This window comes from Salmo trutta, chromosome 25 (genome assembly GCF_901001165.1).
Source record: "Salmo trutta chromosome 25, fSalTru1.1, whole genome shotgun sequence".
NCBI lineage: Eukaryota > Metazoa > Chordata > Actinopteri > Salmoniformes > Salmonidae > Salmo > Salmo trutta.
The window spans coordinates 43,086,786-43,107,120 of NC_042981.1; the positions used below are offsets into that span (position 1 = coordinate 43,086,786).

General features: G+C 43.3%; 1 protein-coding gene across 3 annotated transcripts in view; it reads right to left on the bottom strand.

Annotated features, from left to right (window-relative positions):
• Window positions 1–1,999: 1,999 nt before the first annotated feature.
• The window catches only part of si:ch211-266g18.6 (synaptotagmin-like protein 2), a 54,788-nt gene continuing 36,452 nt past the window's right edge, over window positions 2,000–20,335 (bottom strand). Inside the window, exons 11-15 of one of the 3 annotated variants that reach the window (XM_029714067.1) lie at window positions 19,555–19,716; window positions 18,885–18,963; window positions 16,360–16,459; window positions 3,145–3,350; window positions 2,000–2,459 (exon numbers count right to left, since the gene is read on the bottom strand). In XM_029714067.1, the coding sequence (XP_029569927.1) occupies window positions 2,320–2,459; window positions 3,145–3,350; window positions 16,360–16,459; window positions 18,885–18,963; window positions 19,555–19,716 (687 nt within the window). In that variant the 3' untranslated portion in view covers window positions 2,000–2,319. Of the gene's footprint in view, window positions 2,460–3,144; window positions 3,351–5,278; window positions 5,842–8,626; window positions 8,793–16,359; window positions 16,460–18,884; window positions 18,964–19,554; window positions 19,717–20,335 lie in introns of those variants that run through there. The other 2 variants (XR_003869586.1, XR_003869587.1) reach the window with 2 other exon arrangements.

The following is a 20,335-nucleotide window of genomic DNA, read 5'->3' on the forward strand; positions in this document are numbered from 1 at the left end:
TCATCCTATCGTTGGCGTGCAGGTTGGTCCCAACCTCGAGACGCCTCCTGTTGCCGGGCGTAGTGATTATCTTTGGCAGTCGATTTATCTTGTGACTGCACAACGCACAGTTCTCTAAAACCCCGACACCCCTCTGCATATACATTTCACCCATATCCTGCCCTTATCTTTTAACAAGCTCTTCCATATCCCTGATTTACAGCATCTGCATTCTTTCCATATGACTCAACATCCCATGAGCCCCTTCCACTCACACAGCAGTATGCTCTTATCATATAGAGTATAAACTTAATATTATAGCATAGCTTCTTTGTTATATTATATATGTTATGCAAACAAATAGTTGGTCAAACCCTAACAGTAAATAAAGCTGAAGACATCAAAACTATGAAATAACACATATGGAATCATGTAGTGACCAAAATATATTTTACATTTGAGATTCTTCAAAATAGCCATCCTTTGCCTTGATGACATCTTTGCACATTCTTGGCATTCTCTCAACCAGCTTCATGAGGTAGTCATCTGGAATGCATTTCGATTAACAGGTCTGCCTTGTTAAAAGTTAATTTGTGGTATTTCTTTCCTTCTTAATGCATTTGAGCCAATCATTTGTGTTGTGACAAGGTAGGGGTGGTATACAGAAGATAGCCCTATTTTGTAAAAGACCAAGTTCATATTATGGCAAGAACAGCTCAAATAAGCAAAGAGAAACAACAGTCCATTACTTTAAGACATGAAGGTCAGTCAATATGGAACATTTCTTCAAATGCAGTCGCAAAAACCATCAAGCGCTATAATGAAACTGGCTCTCATGAGGACCGCCACAGGAAATGAAGACCCAGAGTTACCTCTGCTGCAGAGGAAATGTTCATTAGAGTTACCAGCCTCAGAAATTGCAGCCCAAATAAATGCTTCAAGAGTTCAAGTAACAGACACATCTCAACATCAACTGTTCAGAGACTGCGTGAATCAGGCCTTCATAGTCTAATTTCGGTAAAGAAACCACTACTAAAGGACACCAATAACAAGAAGAGACTTGCTTGGGCCAAGTAACACAAGCAATGGACATTAGACCGGTGGAAATCTGTCGTTTGGTCTGGTGAGTCCAAATTAGAGATTTTTGGTTCCAACCGCAGTGTTTATGTGAGACGCAGAGTAGGTGAATGGATGATCTCTGCATGTGTGGTTCCCACCCAAAAGCATGGAGGAGGTGTGATGGTGAGGGGGTGCTTTGCTGGTGACACCGTCTGTGATTTATTTAGAATTCAAGGCACACTTAACCAGCAAGGCTACCACAGCATTCTGCAGCAATACGCCATCCCGTATAGTTTACACTTAGTCCCACTATCATTTGTTTTTCAACAGGACAATGACCCAACACACCTCCAGGCTGTGTAAGAGCTATTTGACCAAGAAGGAGAGTGCTGCATCAGATGACCAGGCCTCCACAATCACCCGACCTCAACCCAATTGAGATGGTTTGGGATAAGTTGGACCGCAGAGTGAAGGAAAAGCAGCCAACAATTGCTCAGCATATGTGGGAACTCCTTCAAGACTGTTTGAAAAGCATTCCAGGTAAAGCTGGTTGAGAGAAGGCCAAGAGTGTGCAAAGCTGTCATCAAGGCAAAGGGTGGCTCCTTTGAAGAATCTGAAATATAAAATATATTTTGATTTGTTTAACATTTTTAGTTAATAAATTATCACATATGTTTTATGTTTTGGGGCGACAGGTAGCCTAGTGGTTAGAGCATTGGGCCAGTAACCGAAAGGTTGCTAGATCGAATCCCTGAGCTGACAAGGTAAAAACTTTGTTTTGCCCCTGAACAAGGCAGTTAGCCCACTGTTCCTAGGCCGTCATTGTAAATAATAATTTGTTCTTAACTGACTTGCCTAGTTGAATAAAGGTAAAATAAAAATGTCATAGTTGTGATGTTTTCACTATTATTCTACAATGTAGAAAATAGTACACATTAAGAAAAACCCTGGAATGAGTAGATTTGTCCAAACCTTTTACTGGTACTGTAAGTAAAGTATTGGTGAATAAAAAAATACACCGAAAAATTATGCATTGCAATTCTAATTCTTTATACTTTGATTAATCAAAAATCTCTATCACAAGAAAAAGGTTCTGAGCAGTAATTACCTTTTACCGAACCTCATCATCCTGATATTTGTTTTCCTTTTTTCAGAAAAGTTAGAATGTAGATTATGGGGTACAGTTGAAGAGGGTAGAAAGTTGGAAAGTGTTGCTCATGGAAATATGCGTGTGTTCGACTCTAGCACTACCGCTGCGCTGCGCTCCCGCACTGATTTATTCTACTTCCTCGGGGTCATAGAGGAACGAAGGGGGATCTCACCCTCCACCCAAGCATCTGGACTTGATAGCATATTTTCCCAAAGTTTAATTTCCTCATTGACAGATTCCATCCAGTCCACGTTTTTGCCATAGCTTTGTCCTGGAATCAAACAGAAAAGTAAGGCATTTCAGAAAAGCCATTGCAAAATATTTGAGAGAACAACTTCTATACCAAAATCAAAGACAAACTATAGTAGCATCTCATACTGTCACGGTTGTCGTTGTGTATTGATGACCAAAACGCAGCGGGAATGTGGATGCTCATCTTATTATTTATTAAATAAAGAGAACACGAAAAAAAAAAAAAAAAAAAGAACGGCAGACGACAGTTTTACAGGCTATACGTAGCAGTGCAAAATACAACTACCCACAAAAACCCCAGGTGAAAAGCTCCTAATATATGACTCCCAATCAGGAACAACGACGTACAGCTGTTCCTGATCGGGAGCCACACAGACAACAAAGAAATAGACAAACCAGAACATAAACTAAAACCCCAGAATACATAAACCAAACACCCCTTTAATACTACACACACAACCCAAACCATATGAAACAAATACCCTTCTGCCACGTCCTGACCAAACTACAATACAAATACTCCCTCTACTGGTCTGGACGTGACACATACTTTGTTTTTTCAGTTGTTAAACTATGTTTTTAGTGCTTCAGCCATGGAAATGGATTACTTTTCGTAACAAATTTCCAAATGTACTATCACAGACATTTGTCAAGCATGAGTAAAGCACAAGTAACATCATGATAAAATGGTGTTTAATAATCACCTGTGCCCAGACTGAGGCGCACCCCTCCCAGGAACTGATTGGAGAGTTTGTTGTGGTCCCACACAGTCAGCTCGCAGCAAGCCTCTTTGACCTCTCCGGCACAGAAACCGTCGTACACCATGGCATGGTTATACACAGGCTTTTGGCTCTTCTTCACCACCCGCGTCTTCTGACGACTCTTCTTGCTTGTGTCAGGCAACATGTAACTGACATAGAAAATGCAATAATTTTGTTTTCTATAGCACATAAAAATTACGTTAATGACTTTAGCATATGGTGTCTCTGCTTGAAAATATCTGTGCATGATAAGCTATCATAGAAAAAATAACATATTGATGAGTTCATTAAGAAGCTGAGAAAAAAAAATGCCTCTCGCTTTCTAACTGTAGAGACTGAATGACTTTCCCAGTGTTAGCCATCCCTGAGACCGGGTATGGTAACTCATACGTCTAAAGGTTAACAATGATGTTGGGTACAGTGGTTGTTTTTGAAAAATAGCTTTATAAATACAATTTAAGCAATGTATGGTGCTACATGACATCAAAGAGGATCAGCTCTTTTGGTAGAGAATGCAGTGATGTGTACTAAACCTGTCACCCGTAATAAAACGTAGAACACTGTGGTAAACCGCATCTAATGGCTTTAGTGAAGTGGCAGCTACATTCATATAGATGATATCTCCATAGTCTAGGACCGTCGATTGAATGATCTGCTTTCTACAATTAGGTAAATGAGCTTTGTTTTTTTACACCTTACTCTTGGAATAATCTCAAACCTTTATTTAACAAGGAAAAGCCCATTGAGACCCAGAGACCTGGCCAAGAAGGCAGCAACAATCAATACATTACAGAATTAAAACATACAACATGAAAAAATACTTTAAAAAAAGCATTTACACTCCTCTGTAACAGAGTCCCCCATCAATATTTTAAATTCATTCAGTGGCACTAACATATCTAAATGAAGCATGGACTGTAGACTATTCCATGCCTCTGGTGCACAAGACGAGAAGGCAGTCTTGCCTAATACTGTCAATGTCCTGGGGACATTAAATAGCAACCACCTAGCAAACCGGTAACTGCTGGTGGTGAAGGAGACCAGACTACAGAGGTAAAGAGGGAGTTTACCCAAAAGGGCTTTGTTGATGAACACATAAACATGTAGCTTTCTGCGCATATAAAGGGAGTTCCAACCTACCATTTTGCTACAAGGTGCAATGGTGGGTGATTGACTTGGCATTTGAAAAATGGATTTGAAAGGAGGAGGCTGCATGCATATACAACAAGTCACCATATTCAATTACAGAGAGAAAAGTGTCCTGAACAAGCTTCTTTCTAGCCATAAGCGGGAAGCAATTTCAATGTAAGCTTCCTTACAAGATTATCTATATGAACTTTAAAAGGACAATGTGTCATCCAACCATATACTGTACCTACGTAGGTATTTGTAGGATGACACTTTTTCAATGGATAAGCCACAAGGTGTGAAAATGTTAACCTTCTCTGGCTGAGTGCGAGCTCTGGTAAAGGTCATGAATTTAGTATTTTTTTATATTCAAGACCAGTTTGAGACCATAAAGGGAGGCCTGCAGTGCCTGAAAAGCAGTCTGGAGCTCTTCAACAGCCTGAACCCGAGAAGGAGCACATCAATATATGACTGGATCATCTGCATACAGATGCAACTTTGCTGGTTGAATCCCATTTCCCAAATCATTAATACAAATTGAGAACAACACAGGAGCTAAAATGGAACCCTGGGGCACACCTCTATTAATCTCAAGAAAGCTAGACTTGTGATTGTCAGTATATACATAGTGTTCTGTCAGAAAGATTGGTTTAGGAACTATTTACTGCCCCCTCACTGAGACCAATGTTACTGAGTCTAGCTAGCAAAAACTAATAGTCAACTGAATCAAATGCCTTTGATAAATCAACAAACAGAGCACCTGCAGTTGGGGTGCTGTGCCCCAATCAAAACCCAGACTGAACCCCGCTCAGTATGTTATTTTCAATTAAGACGTTTAACTGTGAACTCACTAGGGATTCAAAGACTTTGGCCAGGATAGGGAGTTTGGACGATAGTTATTAGCATCTGAGGGATCTCCACCTGTAACAGTGACGCTGTGAGTCGAGAAGCAGGTGCATCGTTTAATAAAACAACAAACGAGACAGCGTAACAGTGGTGATATAGCATAAACACAGGAACAATACTGACTGAGGAAGGAACCCAAGGGAGTGACAGATAAACGGAAGGTAATCAGGGAGCTACGTATGTCCAGGTGAGTATCCTAATGATCTGCAGGTGTGCGTAATGATGAATCCCAGGACCGGTGGTTAGTACTCCGGCGACGTCGAACGCCGGAGGGGAGGAGCAGGAGTAGATGTGACAGTACCCCCCTTGACTTGCGGCTCCGGTTGCCGAACGAGGCCGACCAGAGGGACGACCCCGAGGACGAGGAGCGGGTCGGTCGTCGAAGGTGAAAATCACGGATGTTGGGATCCAGAATGTCCTCCACCGGAATCCAACACCACTCCTCTGGGCCATACCCCCCAGTCCACCAGGTACTGGAACCGACCCCTACGACACCGGGAATTCAGGTGGGATCTGACAGCATACACCGGACATTTCCTCAATGTCCAGGTGGGATCGGGGGTGTTGTGGGGGACAGCATCAGCTCGGGGACCAGGAACCACCGGCCTGAGAAAGGAGACATGAAAAGAGGGTGCAAAACGATAGGGAGCTGTAACCTATACGCCACCTCGATGACTCTCCAGAGAACCTTGAACGGCCCCACAAACCGGGGCCTCAGTTTCTTGCAGGGCAGGCGGCGTGGGAAGTTCCTGGTAGAACACTTTACATTTAAGTCATTTAGCAGACGCTATTATCCAGAGCGACTTACAAATTGGTGCATTCACCTGATGATATCCAGTGGAACAACCACTTTACAATAGTGCATCTAAATCTTTTAGGGGGGGTTAGAAGGATTACTTTATCCTATCCCAGGTGTCTCCGGAAGGTGGTGATTGACTCTGCTGTCCGGGCGTCGTGAGGGAGCTTGTTCCACCATAGGGGTGCCAGAGCAACGAACAGTTTTGACTGGGCTGAGCGGGAACTGTGCTTCCTCAGAGGTAGGGGGGCCAGCAGGCCAGAGGTGGATGAGCGCAGTGCCCTCGTTTGGGTGTAGGGACTGATCAGAGCCTGAAGGTACGGAGGTGCCGTTCCCCTCACGGCTCCGTAGGCAAGCACCATGGTCTTGTAGCGGATGCGATCTTCAACTGGAAGCCAGTGGAGAGAGCGGAGGAGCGGGGTGACATGAGAGAACTTGGGAAGGTTGAACACCAGACGGGCTGCGGCGTTCTGGATGAGTTGTAGGGGTTTAATGGCACAGGCAGGGAGCCCCGCCAACAGCGAGTTGCAGTAATCCAGACGGGAGATGACACGTGCCTGGATTAGGACCTGCGCCGCTTCCTGTGTGAGGCATGGTCGTACTCTGCGAATGTTGTAGAGCATGAACCTACAGGATCGGGTCACCGCCTTGATGTTAGTGGAGAACGACAGGGTGTTGTCCAGGGTCATGCCAAGGTTCTTAGCACTCTGGGAGGAGGACACAATGGAGTTGTCAACCGTGATGGCGAGATCATGGAATGGGCAGTCCTTCCCCGGGAGGAAAAGCAGCTCCGTCTTGCTGAGGTTCAGCTTGAGGTGGTGATCCGTCATCCACACTGATATGTCTGCCAGACATGCAGAGATGCGATTCGCCACCTGGTTATCAGAAGGGGGAAAGGAGAAGATTAATTGAGTGTCGTCTGCATAGCAATGACAGGAGAGACCATGTGAGGATATGACAGAGCCAAGTGACTTGGTGTATAGCGAGAATAGGAGAGGGCCTAGAACAGAGCCCTGGGGGACACCAGTGGTGAGAGCACGTGGTGCGGAGACAGATTCTCGCCACGCCACCTGGTAGGAGCGACCTGTCAGGTAGGACGCAATCCAAGCGTGGGCCGCGCCGGAGATGCCCAACTTGGAGAGGGTGGAGAGGAGGATCTGGTGGTTCACAGTATCAAAGGCAGCAGATAGGTCTAGAAGGATGAGAGCAGAGGAGAGAGAGTTGGCTTTAGCAGTGCGGAGAGCCTCCGTGACACAGAGAAGAGCAGTCTCAGTTGAATGACCAGTCTTGAAACCTGACTGATTTGGATCAAGAAGGTCATTCTGAGAAAGATAGCAAGAGAGTTGGCCAAGGACGGCACATTCAAGAGTTTTGGAGAGAAAAGAAAGAAGGGATACTGGTCTGTAGTTGTTGACATCGGAGGGATCGAGTGGAGGTTTTTTCAGAAGGGGTGCAACTCTCGCTCTCTTGAAGATGGAAGGGACGTAGCCAGTGGTCAAGGATGAGTTGATGAGCGAGGTGAGGTAAGGGAGAAGGTCAGCCAGACTCGATCCCCAGGGTGGAATACAGGAGTCTCACTGCGGTGGCGGTCTGCCTGTTCCTTTTGACGATGGAACAGGCAGGCCACTCATCAACCGCAGGAGTTTTCAGTCTGGCCCGGAGTCCACGGAGCCAGGCCCGGCTGGAAACCCAAAACACACTGGAAGGGGGTCAACCCCGTTGAGGGGTGACGTAGCGAGTTCTGGGGGTACTCTGCCCATGGAAGGAATCGTGCCCACTCACCCTACCGGTCCTGACTCCTTAGGAACCTCCCTAGCTCTTCGTTCATCCTCTCCACCTGCTCGTTAGACTGACACTGGTATCCGGAAATGAGGCGGCGGACTGTGACCCCAAGCTTCTCCAAAAAGGCCCTCCATACTAATGATGTGAATTGAGGGCCACGGTGGGAGAATATGAATATGTCCTCCAGAAGGCCATAGTGCCGGAAGACCTGCTGGAAGAGTACCTCAGCGACCTGGAGAGCAGTGGGGAGACCAGGAAGAGGGATTAAATGACAGGACTTAGAAAATCTATCCACTACGTGAAACCGTCAGAGGGGAGATCGGTTACAAAGTCAAAAGATAGATGTGACCAGGGTTTCTGAGGCATGGGAAGGAGTTTACCTGCTGGAGCCTTCCGGGGGGATTTTGTTTGAGCACATACGGAACAGGAGTTGACGTAGCAAGTGATGTCCTGTGCTAAGGTGGACCAACAGTATTTCTCAGAGATGGAATGGATAGTGCGAGAAAACCTGGATGTCTAGCGACGACAACTGTGTGCGCCCAGGTCAGCAGCTGATCTTTTATCCCTGTGGGAACGTAAATGCATTCAGGAGGACAGTTATTGGGTGCGGGCTCCTTCTCCAGAGCCTGGCGGATGTCCGCATCTACGTCCCAGACCACAGAAGCTACGACTCGGGAGGATGGGATTATAGGTGCACTCTGGACAGGACCCTCTCCCAAATCGTAGAGACAGGACAGGGCATTGGCCTTGGTGTTCTTTGAACCTAGGCAATAGGTCAGCGTGAAGTCAAACCTTGTGAAGAACAGTACCCACCTCGCTTGGTGCGGATTCAGCCTCCTCGCTGTCCATATGTACTCCAGGTTCCGATGGTCGGTGAGAATGACGAATGGTTCCTTCGCGCCCTCCAGGCAGTGTCTCCACTCCTCTAATGCCAGCTTCACTGCCAGAAGCTCCCAATCCCCGACGTCGTAATTCCTCTCTGCAGGGGACAGTTTCTTAGAGTAAAACGCACAGGGGTATAATTTCTGTGGAATACCCTGTTGAGACAGAACTGCCCCCACACCTACCTCTGAAGCATCCACCTCCACCACAAAGGATATCGTGGGATCTGGAAATTTTAGCAATGGGGTGGAGGTGAAATGTCCCTTAAAACCTCTCTGGGCTAGGTGGGACGCTTGCGGCCCACCTACTCAACAGCCAGTTGAATCCTGTGGCGCGTTATTCAAATACCTTAGAAATGCTATTACTTCAATTTCTCAAACATATTACTATTTTACAGCATTTTAAAGACAAGACTCTCGTTAATCTAACCACACTGTCCGATTTCAAAAAGGCTTTACAACGAAAGCAAAACATTAGATTATGTCAGCAGAGTACCCAGCCAGAAATAATCAGACACCCATTTTTCAAGCTAGCATATAATGTCACATAAACCCAAACCACAGCTAAATGCAGCACTAACCTTTGATGATCTTCATCAGATGACAATCTTAGGACATTATGTTATACAATACATGCATGTCTGTTCAATCAAGTTCATATTTATATCAAAAACCAGCTTTTTACATTAGCAGGTGACTAGCATGTGACTAGCATTCCCACCGAACACTTCCGGTGAATTTACTAAATTACTCACGATAAACGTTCACAAAAAACATAACAATTATTTTAAGAATTATAGATACAGAACTCCTCTATGCACTCTATGTCCAATTTTAAAATAGCTTTTCGGTGAAAGCACATTTTGCAATATTCTAAGTAGATAGCCCGGCATCACAGGGCTAGCTATTTAGACACCCAGCAAGTTTAGCATTCACCAAAGTCAGATTTACTATAAGAAAAATGTTATTACCTTTGCTGTCTTCGTCAGAATGCACTCCCAGGACTTCTACTTCAATAACAAATGTTGGTTTGGTCCCAAATAATCCATAGTTATGTTCCAACAGCGGCGTTTTGTTCGTGCGTTCAAGACACTATCCGAAGGGTAAATAAGGGTTACGAGCATTGCGCATTTCGTGACAAAAAATGTCTAAATATTCCATTACCGTACTTCGAAGCATGTCAACCGTTGTTTAAAATCAATTTTTATGCCACTTTTCTCATAAAAAAGCGATAATATTCCGACCGGCAAAGCCTGTTTACATTCAACGAGAGAAAAAGTAAAAGCATGCTATCCCCTCATGCACGAGCCTCGTCTAATGGCCGTCTGATAGAGCACTTGCCAAACGAGCAAATGTGTTTCAGCCTGGGCATTGAATTACGTCATTCAGCTTTTTCCCGGGTTCTGAGAGCCTATGGGAGCCGTAGGAAGTGTCACGTTACAGCAAAGATCCCAAATGTTCAATAAACAGAGGCAAGAAGAACAACCACTTGTCAGACAGGCCACTTCCTGGTGAGAATCTTCTCAGGTTTTTGCCTGCCATATGAGTTCTGTTATACTCACAGAAACCATTCAAACAGTTTTAGAAACTTTAGGGTGTTTTCTATCCAAAGCCAATAATTATATGCATATTCTAGTTACTGGGCAGGAGTAGTAACCAGATTAAATCGGGTACGTTTTTTATCCAGCCGTGTAAATACTGCCCCCTATCCCCAACAGGTTAAGGAGAGATGTGAGAGGAGCAGCGACAGAGCTGTAGTTCCTGATGAAGCAACGGTAGAAGTTGGCAAGCCCCAAAACCCCATTGTACCCGTTTTATGGTGGTTGGGACTGGCCATGACCTGACTGCATCTACCTTCTTATCTTCCATCCTCACTCCCTGCGGGCTGATTTGGTAACCTAAGAAGTATACCGACCTCTGGTGAAATTGGCACTTCTCAGCCTTGACAAACAGATGGTTAGCCAGTAGGCGTTCCAGGACTGTTCGAACTTGAGTGATGTGATCCTCCAGGGTAGCCGAGTAGATCAGGATGTCATCGATATACACGACCACTTGGTGTCCGAGCATGTCCCTGAACACCTCATTGACGAAAGCCTGGAACACTGACGGAGCATTGGCGTCACCAAGTACTCGTAGTGACAAGAGATCGTGCTAAATGCCGTTTTCCACTCATCCCCCTCCCGGATGCGGATGAGATTGTAAGCACTCCACAGGTCCAATGTGGTAAAAAAAACTGGCCCCGCGGAGCTGTTCGATTGCTGACGGCACCAATGGGAGAGGGTACTGATACTTTGTGGTGATTTCGTTGAGTCCTCTGTAGTCAATAAAGGGACGTAACCCTCCATCCTTCTTGGCCATGATGAAAAAAAACAGCCGATGCAGGGGAAGTGGAAGTGCAGATGAAACCTTGTTAGCTCGCCTCTTGGATGTAATCCTCCATGGCCTGGATCTCAGCCACCCACAGAGGGTAAATGCGCTGCACCTGCAAGCGGGTCGATGGCACAGTCCTAGGGGCGATGAGGAGGAAGACAGGTGGGCCGAGTCTTGGAGAATATCTCTCACAGGTCCTGGTATACCTCCGGGACATGGGCTGAAGGGCAACCATAGGACTCTCAACATGGAACCACACGGGACAGGGAAGCAGGTCCTCCGGCACTCGGGTGAACAGTGTGTAATTCTCATCCTCGACCATGAGATGGTAGGGTTATAGCGTGATGAAGACGACAATGATGAAGACGGCATACTCACTCCTGCTCCAGGGGGTGGAAGATCACGTGACTGTCCACTGCTTTTGTGGATCACAGGTTCGGACATGCCGGACACCTCTGGAGCTTGTGCCCTTCTTGTCCACAGTACAAACAGAGCCCCAGTTGTATCCGTCTGCCGCGCTCTGCCGTGGGGAGGCGTGTGACCCCTACCTCCATGGGTTCAGGCTCTGATCCCGAGTGTTCACTGAGGGAGGGAGAGAAACGATGAGAGTACCGGCGCTCCCAAAGTATGTTATCCAGACGGATGGCCATCGCAAGGTAAGATTGTCTCGATAGGCCAGTTCCGTCTGGACCTCCTCGCTCAGACCGCTTCTGAATAGCGTGCGAAGCGCCGGCACATTCCATCCAGTGGATGCTGCTACTGTCCGAAAGGTGAGCGCGTATTCAGCAGCCGTCTGGTTCCCCTGCTGTAATTGCTGTAGCCGCTCACCTCCCTCACTGCCCTCTGAGGGATGATAAAAAATATATGTAAAACAGAGCCATGAACCCCTCATAAGAATCAAGATCCTCCTTTCCCCCTGAGACCGCCGTAGCTCATTCCAACGCCCGCCCAGTCAGTAGAGAAATCACCGTGGCAACCTTGGACCGCTCGGTGGTGGGAGCTCCCATCTGATGCGTAAAATAGAGGGAGCACTGAAGTAGGAAGCCACGACATTTGGATGGTGTACCATAATATTTATCCAGGATTGGATAAATGGGCATCGCTGACCTGAGCGGGTTGCTGAATGTGCTAACTCACTGGGTCGACTGGTTGTAGAGTTACCTCCACTGGATGAAGGGAACGCCTCCTGGGTGTGTTCGAGACGTTGCACACTGCGAAGAACTTCCTCCATAGCCGATCCCAGTTGTGCCAGCTGGTCATGGTGTTGACGTAGAAGATAACCCTGTTAATTGACCGTCTGAGAGATTTTAAAATGTCCTGCTGCTTCCATAGTTTGAGTCGGTATTCTGTAACAATGCCGCTGTGAGTCGAGAAGCAGGTGAATATTTTAATAAAACAACAAACATGAAAACAAAACAGCATAACAGTGGTGATATAACATGAACAACACCGACTGAGGAAGGAACCCAAGGGAGTGACAGATAAAGGGAAGGTATTCAGAGTCCAGGTGAGTATCCTAATGATCTACAGGTGCGTGTAATGATGGATGCCAGGTGTGCGTAATGATGAATCCCACGAACAGTGGTTAGTACTCTGGCGACGTTGAATGCCGGAGGGGAGGAGAAGGAGTAGACGTGACACCAAACCTTTAGCAGTGGGAGGACATCAGCTGATTTCCAAATGCTGGCTACAGAATTGGTCAAGAGAAAATGTGAGCCACGGGTTCAGTAATAATATCATCTGCTACCTTTTGAGGTAGGGATCCAGGTTATCTGGACCTGCAGACTTTTTAGTGTCAACTGCTTTTAGTGCTTTATAGACCTCAGCATAAGAAACAGGCTCAAAGTTAAAATGATTCACATGAGGGCCTGTAACAGAGCTTACATTAGACACCTGGACCCCACTATTATCAAAAACTGAACCAGAAAATAAGAAGTGCATGTTATTAAAAACTCCTACAATATTGGCTTTATCTTTCATTTCATTAGAATCCATCGTTAAATGGTCAGGAAGGCCAGAGGATACATTAGATCCTGACACTGATTTGATTTTTTTTCCCAGAACTTGGTAGGGTTGTTTAGATTCTCTGTGACTGCATTTAGAAAGAAATCTGATTTGCAATCATGTGCATTTGTTTCTTAGCGTTCTGAAGGAGGGCCAGTCAACAGGAGCGTTTGTATGTCTAGCAATTTATCTGAAAACCAGGGATTGTCCCTTGCACTGATTCTACATTTATTCACAGGTGCATGCTTATCACAAATGGGCACACATTTCATATAAAAATTGTCCCAGGCAGTGTCAACATCGGGAATCAGACTTACTCTGTAAATATTATGGTGCAGATCATGTAAGAATGCTTGCTCATCAAACTTTCTAAAATATCTTTCAAAAATATAAATATTTGACACAGATTTCTTTAGCCGAGTTTCTGATAAAACCATTATGTCTTCATTTGTCGTATTGACCCATATTCTAATCATGTCTATTTTTGGAAATAGAATTCTGAGATGAACATACAAGAGGCCAAAACCTGCTCTGTTTTCGAAAATCATAGGGAGTCGGTAGAGATTGCAGGGTATCTACAGGCCCAGGGTTTCGTCGCACATTACCAGAGACCAACAATAAAAGCATAACAATATATCTCAGTTGCCCAATGTGTGAGGACTTGACGGAGCCAGCACCATTGTCAATAAAACAAGCGGAGTCATTCAAGAGTTTGATATTTTGGAAGTATGCCATCAAGTGTAGGCCCACTTGCGTTTGAGAGTGGTACAAATGCAGTTGCAGAGAGAGACCAAGCTCCTGGTGGTATTGACATGATGGTCTCGTCAGATTTTTTGCAAATTGTAGGGCATAAGGTGAAGATAATTCAGTCACCCATTGATCATTTAGCCTATTTAATCCAGGATGGCATTGAGTAAATTCAGATGGCTGATTGAGACCCTTTTTCCTGAAGAATGCTTATGTTTTCTATGATTGTTTTCTATCTCTGGTTTACTTTTCACATTGGTATTGATGTGTATATTTATGAAATTACAGGGCTCATCTACAAAAGTGCCCTTGGTCTCAGCATGACTCCCTGTAAAAATAAAGGTTAAATATTTTTTTTTTAAATAACATATAAAGTATTAATTGAGACAAAATATGGAGTCACTCAAAAACCGACACACACACACACACACAAGCTGACATCAGTGAAAATGGCACCGACAGAGAGGGCTGCCTCGCTTCTTGCTCTGAGGAAACATGGCAGTATTGTGTTTTTTATGTATTATTTCTTACATTGTTAGCACATAATTTTTTTTTCGTTATAACATACAGTTGAAGTCGGAAGTTTACATACACCGTTTTTTATCCGGCCGTGAAAATACTGCCCCCTATCCATAACAGGTTAAACTGGTTACTACTCTTGCCCAGAAACGAGAATATGCATATTATTAGTAGATTTGCTCAGAAAACACTCTAAAGTTTCTAAAACTGTTTGAATGGTGTCTGTGAGTATAACAGAACTCATATGGCAGGCAAAAACCTGAGAAGATTCCAAGCAGGAAGTGGTCTTTCTGCGAATTTGTAGTCCTTCTGTTGCTTGTCTATCAAAACTATAGTATCTGAGCTGTTACGTGACACTTTCTAAGGCTCCAATGGCTCTCTAAAGCCTTCAGAAACCGGATTGTGGCGTGTCCTGTCTCTGGGCAGATAACAGCAGCACAGTTTGTCAGTGGACTGCCTGGTGACAAAGAGATTGGAGATGCGCGTTCACGAGACCTCGCCATTTTTTCTCTTCCTTTTTGAATGAATACAGCATTGTCCGGTTGGAATATTATTGCTATTTTACAAGAAAAATGGCATAAAAATTGATTTTAAACAGCGTTTGACATGCTTCTAAGTACGGTAATGGAACATTTTGAAATTTTTGGTCTGGAAATGTGCTTGCGCGTTACCTTTTGGATAGTGACCTGAACGCACGAACAAAACGGAGATATTTGGACATAACTATGGATTATTTGGAACAAAAACAACATTTCTTGTGGAAGTAGCAGTCCTGGGAGTGCATTCTGACGAAGAACAGCAAAGGTAATCCAATTTTTCTAATAGTAATTCTGAGTTTAGTGAGCCCCGAAGTTGGCGGGTGTCTGAATAGCTAGCCTGTGATGGCTGAGCTATGTATTCAGAATATTGCAAAATGTGCTTTCAACGAAAAGCTATTTTAAAATCTGACATAGCGATTGCATAAAGGAGTTCTGTATCTATAATTCTTAAAATAGTTTATGTTTTTTGTCAACGTTTATGATGAGTAATTTAGTAAATTCACTGGAAGTTTTGGGTGGGAATGCTAGTTCTGAACATCACATGCTAATGTAAAAAGTTGTTTTTTGATATAAATATGAACTTGATTGAACAAAACATGCATGTATTGTATAACATAATGTCCTAAGAGTGTCATCTGATGAAGATCATCTAAGGTTAGTGCTGCATTTAGCTGTGTTTTGGGTTTTTGTGACATATATGCTTGCTTTGAAAATGGCTGTGTGATTATTTTTGGCTGTGTACTCTCCTAACATAATCTAATGTTTTGCTTTCACTGTAAAGCCTTTTAGAAATCGGACAATGTGGTTAGATTAACGAGAGGCTTGTCTTTCAAATGGTGTAAAATAGTCGTATGGTTGAAAAATTGAAATTATTGCATTTTTGAGGTATTTGTATTTTGCGCCACGTTTTTCCATTGGATATTTGGCGTGGCGTTCCGCTAGTGGAACGTCTAGATGCAAGAGGTTCTGCCTTCAGGGGCAGAACAACAGATTTGTACCTTGTCAGCTCGGGGATTCAATCTTGCAACCTTTCGGTTACTAGTCCAACGCTCTAACCACTAGGCTACGCTGCCGCCCCAAACCTAAGTGTATGTAAGCTTCCGACTTCAACTGTATATACATAGACTTGAAATCACTGGCCACTTTAATAAATGTAACACCAGTCACTTTAATAATGTCCACATATCTTTCATTACCCATCTCTTATGAAATTGCGGTATCCTATACTATTCTACTGTATCTTATTCAATGCCGCTCTGACATCGCTTGTCCATATATTTTTATATTCTTAATTCTATTCCTTTACTAGATTTGTGTGTATTGGGTAAATGTTGTGTAATTGTTAGATATTACTTGTTAGATATTACTGCACCTTTGGAGCTAGAAACACAGGCATTTTGCTACATCCGTAATAGCATCTGCTAAACACGTGTATGTGACCATACATGCCTCAGACGCCATTCTATTAAACCTGTCTTCTACTCACCACTTCACAAAGGAGTCGACACCCTGAGGCTTTAGCTTACGCAGCTCTCTGGCCTCCTTCAGCCACACATGGACCTGCCCTGAGTTAATCTTGTCACCACCTGCAAGAAGAGGAGGCACAATATCCAATATTGATGATCAGAGAGCTAATTCAGTGTCCAACATGTCTTTCAATATGTACTACACAACTATTGACTAATCTAGTCTTTTTCAGGAGTTGGAACCAAAATTATTTCCAATCGGTTTGGTTTCGTTCCACTGTTCCCACCGGTTTGAACCCCAAAAAAGTACCGTTTATATTGTTTGTTTCTGGTCCTTTTTTAACCTGTGAAATCAACCTTTGATGATGTGTAGCCTATGGTGCAAGATGTAACTAAAATGTTGCTGGTGGGGAGAGAGCAAGAGAGGGTTGGGGAGGAGGCTTGAAGTGCTGGGCATTACATTATGCCATGCATTATGAATTAGGTCCACAGAATTATACCTAAGAGGAGCAGCTTCTATGGAGGAACTTTGAATGTCCTTTGCGCTAGCTAGCTAACAAGCTTGTGTGTGCAGAGTGGCACCATAACTGTAGATTGTGAGATAGGTGTGATATTGTATTTTTGTAGATTGTGAAATCACTAGGGGAGGAAGGGGTTTAGTAGGAAAAATTGATAATTGTTTTATGACACAAATTGATTGAGGTCTGCAAAATGTGCACTACATGTGTTGTTGACGTGCCTAAAATGAAGGTTAAATATACAGTCCCAGTCAAACGTTTGGACACATCTACTCATTACAGAGGTTTTTCTTTATTTGTACTATTTTCTACATTGTAGAATAATAGTGAAGACATCAAAACTATGAAATGACACATATGGAATCATTGAAGTAAACAAAAGTGTTACACAAATCAAAATATATTTGAGATTCTTCAAATAGCTACATTTTTACATTTTTTTTTTTTCATTTAGCAGACGCTCTTATCCAGAGCGACTTACAGTAGTGAATGCATACATTTCATAAAACATTTTTTTTCTTCCTGTGCTGGCATTCTCTGTGCTGGCATTCTGGCACTCTCTCAACCAGCTTCATGAGTTAGTCCTCTGGAATGCATTTCAATGAACAGGTCTGCCTTGTTAAAAGTTAATTTGGGGAATTTCTTTCCTTAATACATTTGAGCCAATCATTTGTGTTGTGACAAGGTAGGGGTGGTATACAGAAGATAGCCCTATTTTGTAAAAGACCAAGTTCATATTATGGCAAGAACAGCTCAAATAAGCAAAGAGAAACAACAGTCCATTACTTTAAGACATGAAGGTCAGTCAGTCCATAACATTTCCAGAACTTTTAAAGTTTCCTCAAGTGCAGTCGCAAAAACCATCAAGCGCTATGATGAAACTGGCTCTCACGAGGACCGCCACAGGAAAAGAAGACCCCGAGTTACCTCTGCTGCTGAGGATAAGTTCATTGGAGTTACCAGCCTCAGAAATTGCAGCCCAAATAAATGCTTCACAGAGTTTAAGAAACAGACACATCTCAACATCAACTGTTCTGAGGAGACTGCGTGAATCAGGCCTTCATGGCCGAACTGCTGCAAATAAACAACTACTAAAGGACACCAATAATAAGAAGAGACTTGCTTGGGCCAAGAAACATGAGCAATGGACATTAGACCGGTGGAAATCTTTCCTTTGGTCTGATGAGTCCAAATTTGAGATTTTTGGTTCCAACCGCCGTGTCTTTGTGAAAGGTGAACGGATGATCTCCGAATGTGTGGTTCCCACCGTGAAGCATGGAGGAGGAGGTGTGATGGCGTGGGGGTGCTTTGCTGGTGACACTGTCAGTGATTTATTTAGAATTCAAGGCCCACTTAACCAGCAAGGCTACCACAGCATTCTGCAGCAATACGCCATCCCGTATAGTTTACACTTTGTCCTGTTGAAAAACAAATGATAATGGGACTATCACCCAACACACCTCCAGGCTGTGTAAGAGATATTTGACCAAGAAGGAGAGTGATGGAGTGCTGCATCAGATGACCTCGCCTCAACAATTACCCGACCTCAACCCAATTGAGATGGTTTGGGATGAGTTGGACCGCAAAGGGAAGGAAAAGTAGACAACAAATGCTCAGCATATGTGGGAACTCCTTCAAGACTGTTGGAAAAGCATTCCAGGTGAAGCTGGTTGAGAGAAGGCCAAGAGTGTGCAAAGCTGTCATCAAGAGAAAGGGTGGCTACTTTGAAGAATCTAAAATATCAAATATATTTTGATTTGTAGTTAATAAATGATCACGTGTTATTTAATAGTTAGTTAATAGTTTGGACGTCGTCACTATTATTCTACAATGTAGAAAATACTAAAAATAAAGAAAAACCCTTGAATGAGTAGGTGTGTCCAAACTTTTGACTGGAACTGTATACATATATTTTTAAATGTTTTGGATCATTAAAATAATCTAAACATTAATTAGTTGTCACTATTTTTCTATCATAACATAATGCTATCCCATGCACAAAAAAGACAGGCATATCATATCAGTACCTGTTGAGCCAGGGGGAATATATTTCAGTGCTACTGTCAACAGTCCATGATATTCAGGAGAGTCCTGAACGCCAGGATTCTGCAAATAAAAACAAGTGGATGATGACTTAACACACAGGCAATTATAATTGAGTGTTGCTCTTACTGCTTTTTGTTTCCAAAACATTTACAAACATACATTATATCCAATAGTTGTTCTTAATGTCTTGTGATATTTTTTGATTCTTATTGTGGTTTGTCAGGTCGACAAACTAATCCATCCTTGGGGATCAATAAAGTATGAACTCATCTCTTACTGCAAATAGCATTTCATCTCTATATCAGGGCCAATGTTGGTGAGGGAGGGAGAGGTGGTGTCCAGCTGGGTTTTAACACATGTTCTACAATAATATTTGTGTTGTGGTTTATTTCAAGGAAACTCCTCCTTACCAGAGATCTGCTCAGGTCAGTGGTGGGTCAAATAAGCAGGCTTTTCAGGCAATTCAGAAAGTGAATTGAGATTTAACTGAAAATAATCCTCTTTGAAAATAATGGTGCATTTCAAATCCACCTGAAAAGACTACATTATAATGGGATTGACCTCAACGCCTGGGAGGCAATGTACCAAGCTGCCTCGTGGTGTTTCTTTCTGTATAAATTCCACAACTTTTATACAGTAAATGCTATTTACCTTGGGCTGTAGGTTGTACCAGGTAAGGGTCTCATGCCCCCAGTCCCAGGTCTTAAGGTCAATGTCTACCTGCCCCAGAAAGACATTTCTCCCTCTAGAGTCATTGTGCCACACAGAAAGGTTCAGTGTCCTGCCTTTCAGATCATCCATCGTCATCTTGTACTGGAGAGGGGAATACAAAAAAAACTGTATTACACAAATAAAAAATATGAAATAAAATGTTAAGAGGAGAAGCTGCGTTCATAACATCTTGTAAATTCGTAAATACGAGGATATAATCCACTTGAACGCCCGTCCAACTCGTAATTACTAGTGGGAAACTCGTCACCCCTGAGATCTGACTTCTAGCACAAGATGAACTCAACTACTAAGGAAATTACCTCGGTAACAGAATTTGACATTTAAATGCAACAACAAAACATTATTCTTCAAATAATTTGGTTTGGTTTTTTAACACTACAATAGTTTATGGTTGACGCAGCTTGTTTGCCATTAGCCAATCTGTGTTCTCAATTAGCTCAAAGCATGTAAACGCACAAAACCTTTTGCTTCCAGTTTACACGTAGTATTTTCAGTGTCCCACTTGTTATGAATGCAGCATTAGAATAGAATAAAAATGCTCTTTTACTAGCTAGGTTTCAGTTCAGCAATTGGCTTCAGATTTTCATGCTAATATTCTAAAATCCGCATAAAATCTGTATTTTCCCACCAGAGACGTTTCCATCAAATTGACTTGTTGCAGATAAGAAGCTGTACGTGATGTAGTGCACATAAAAATACT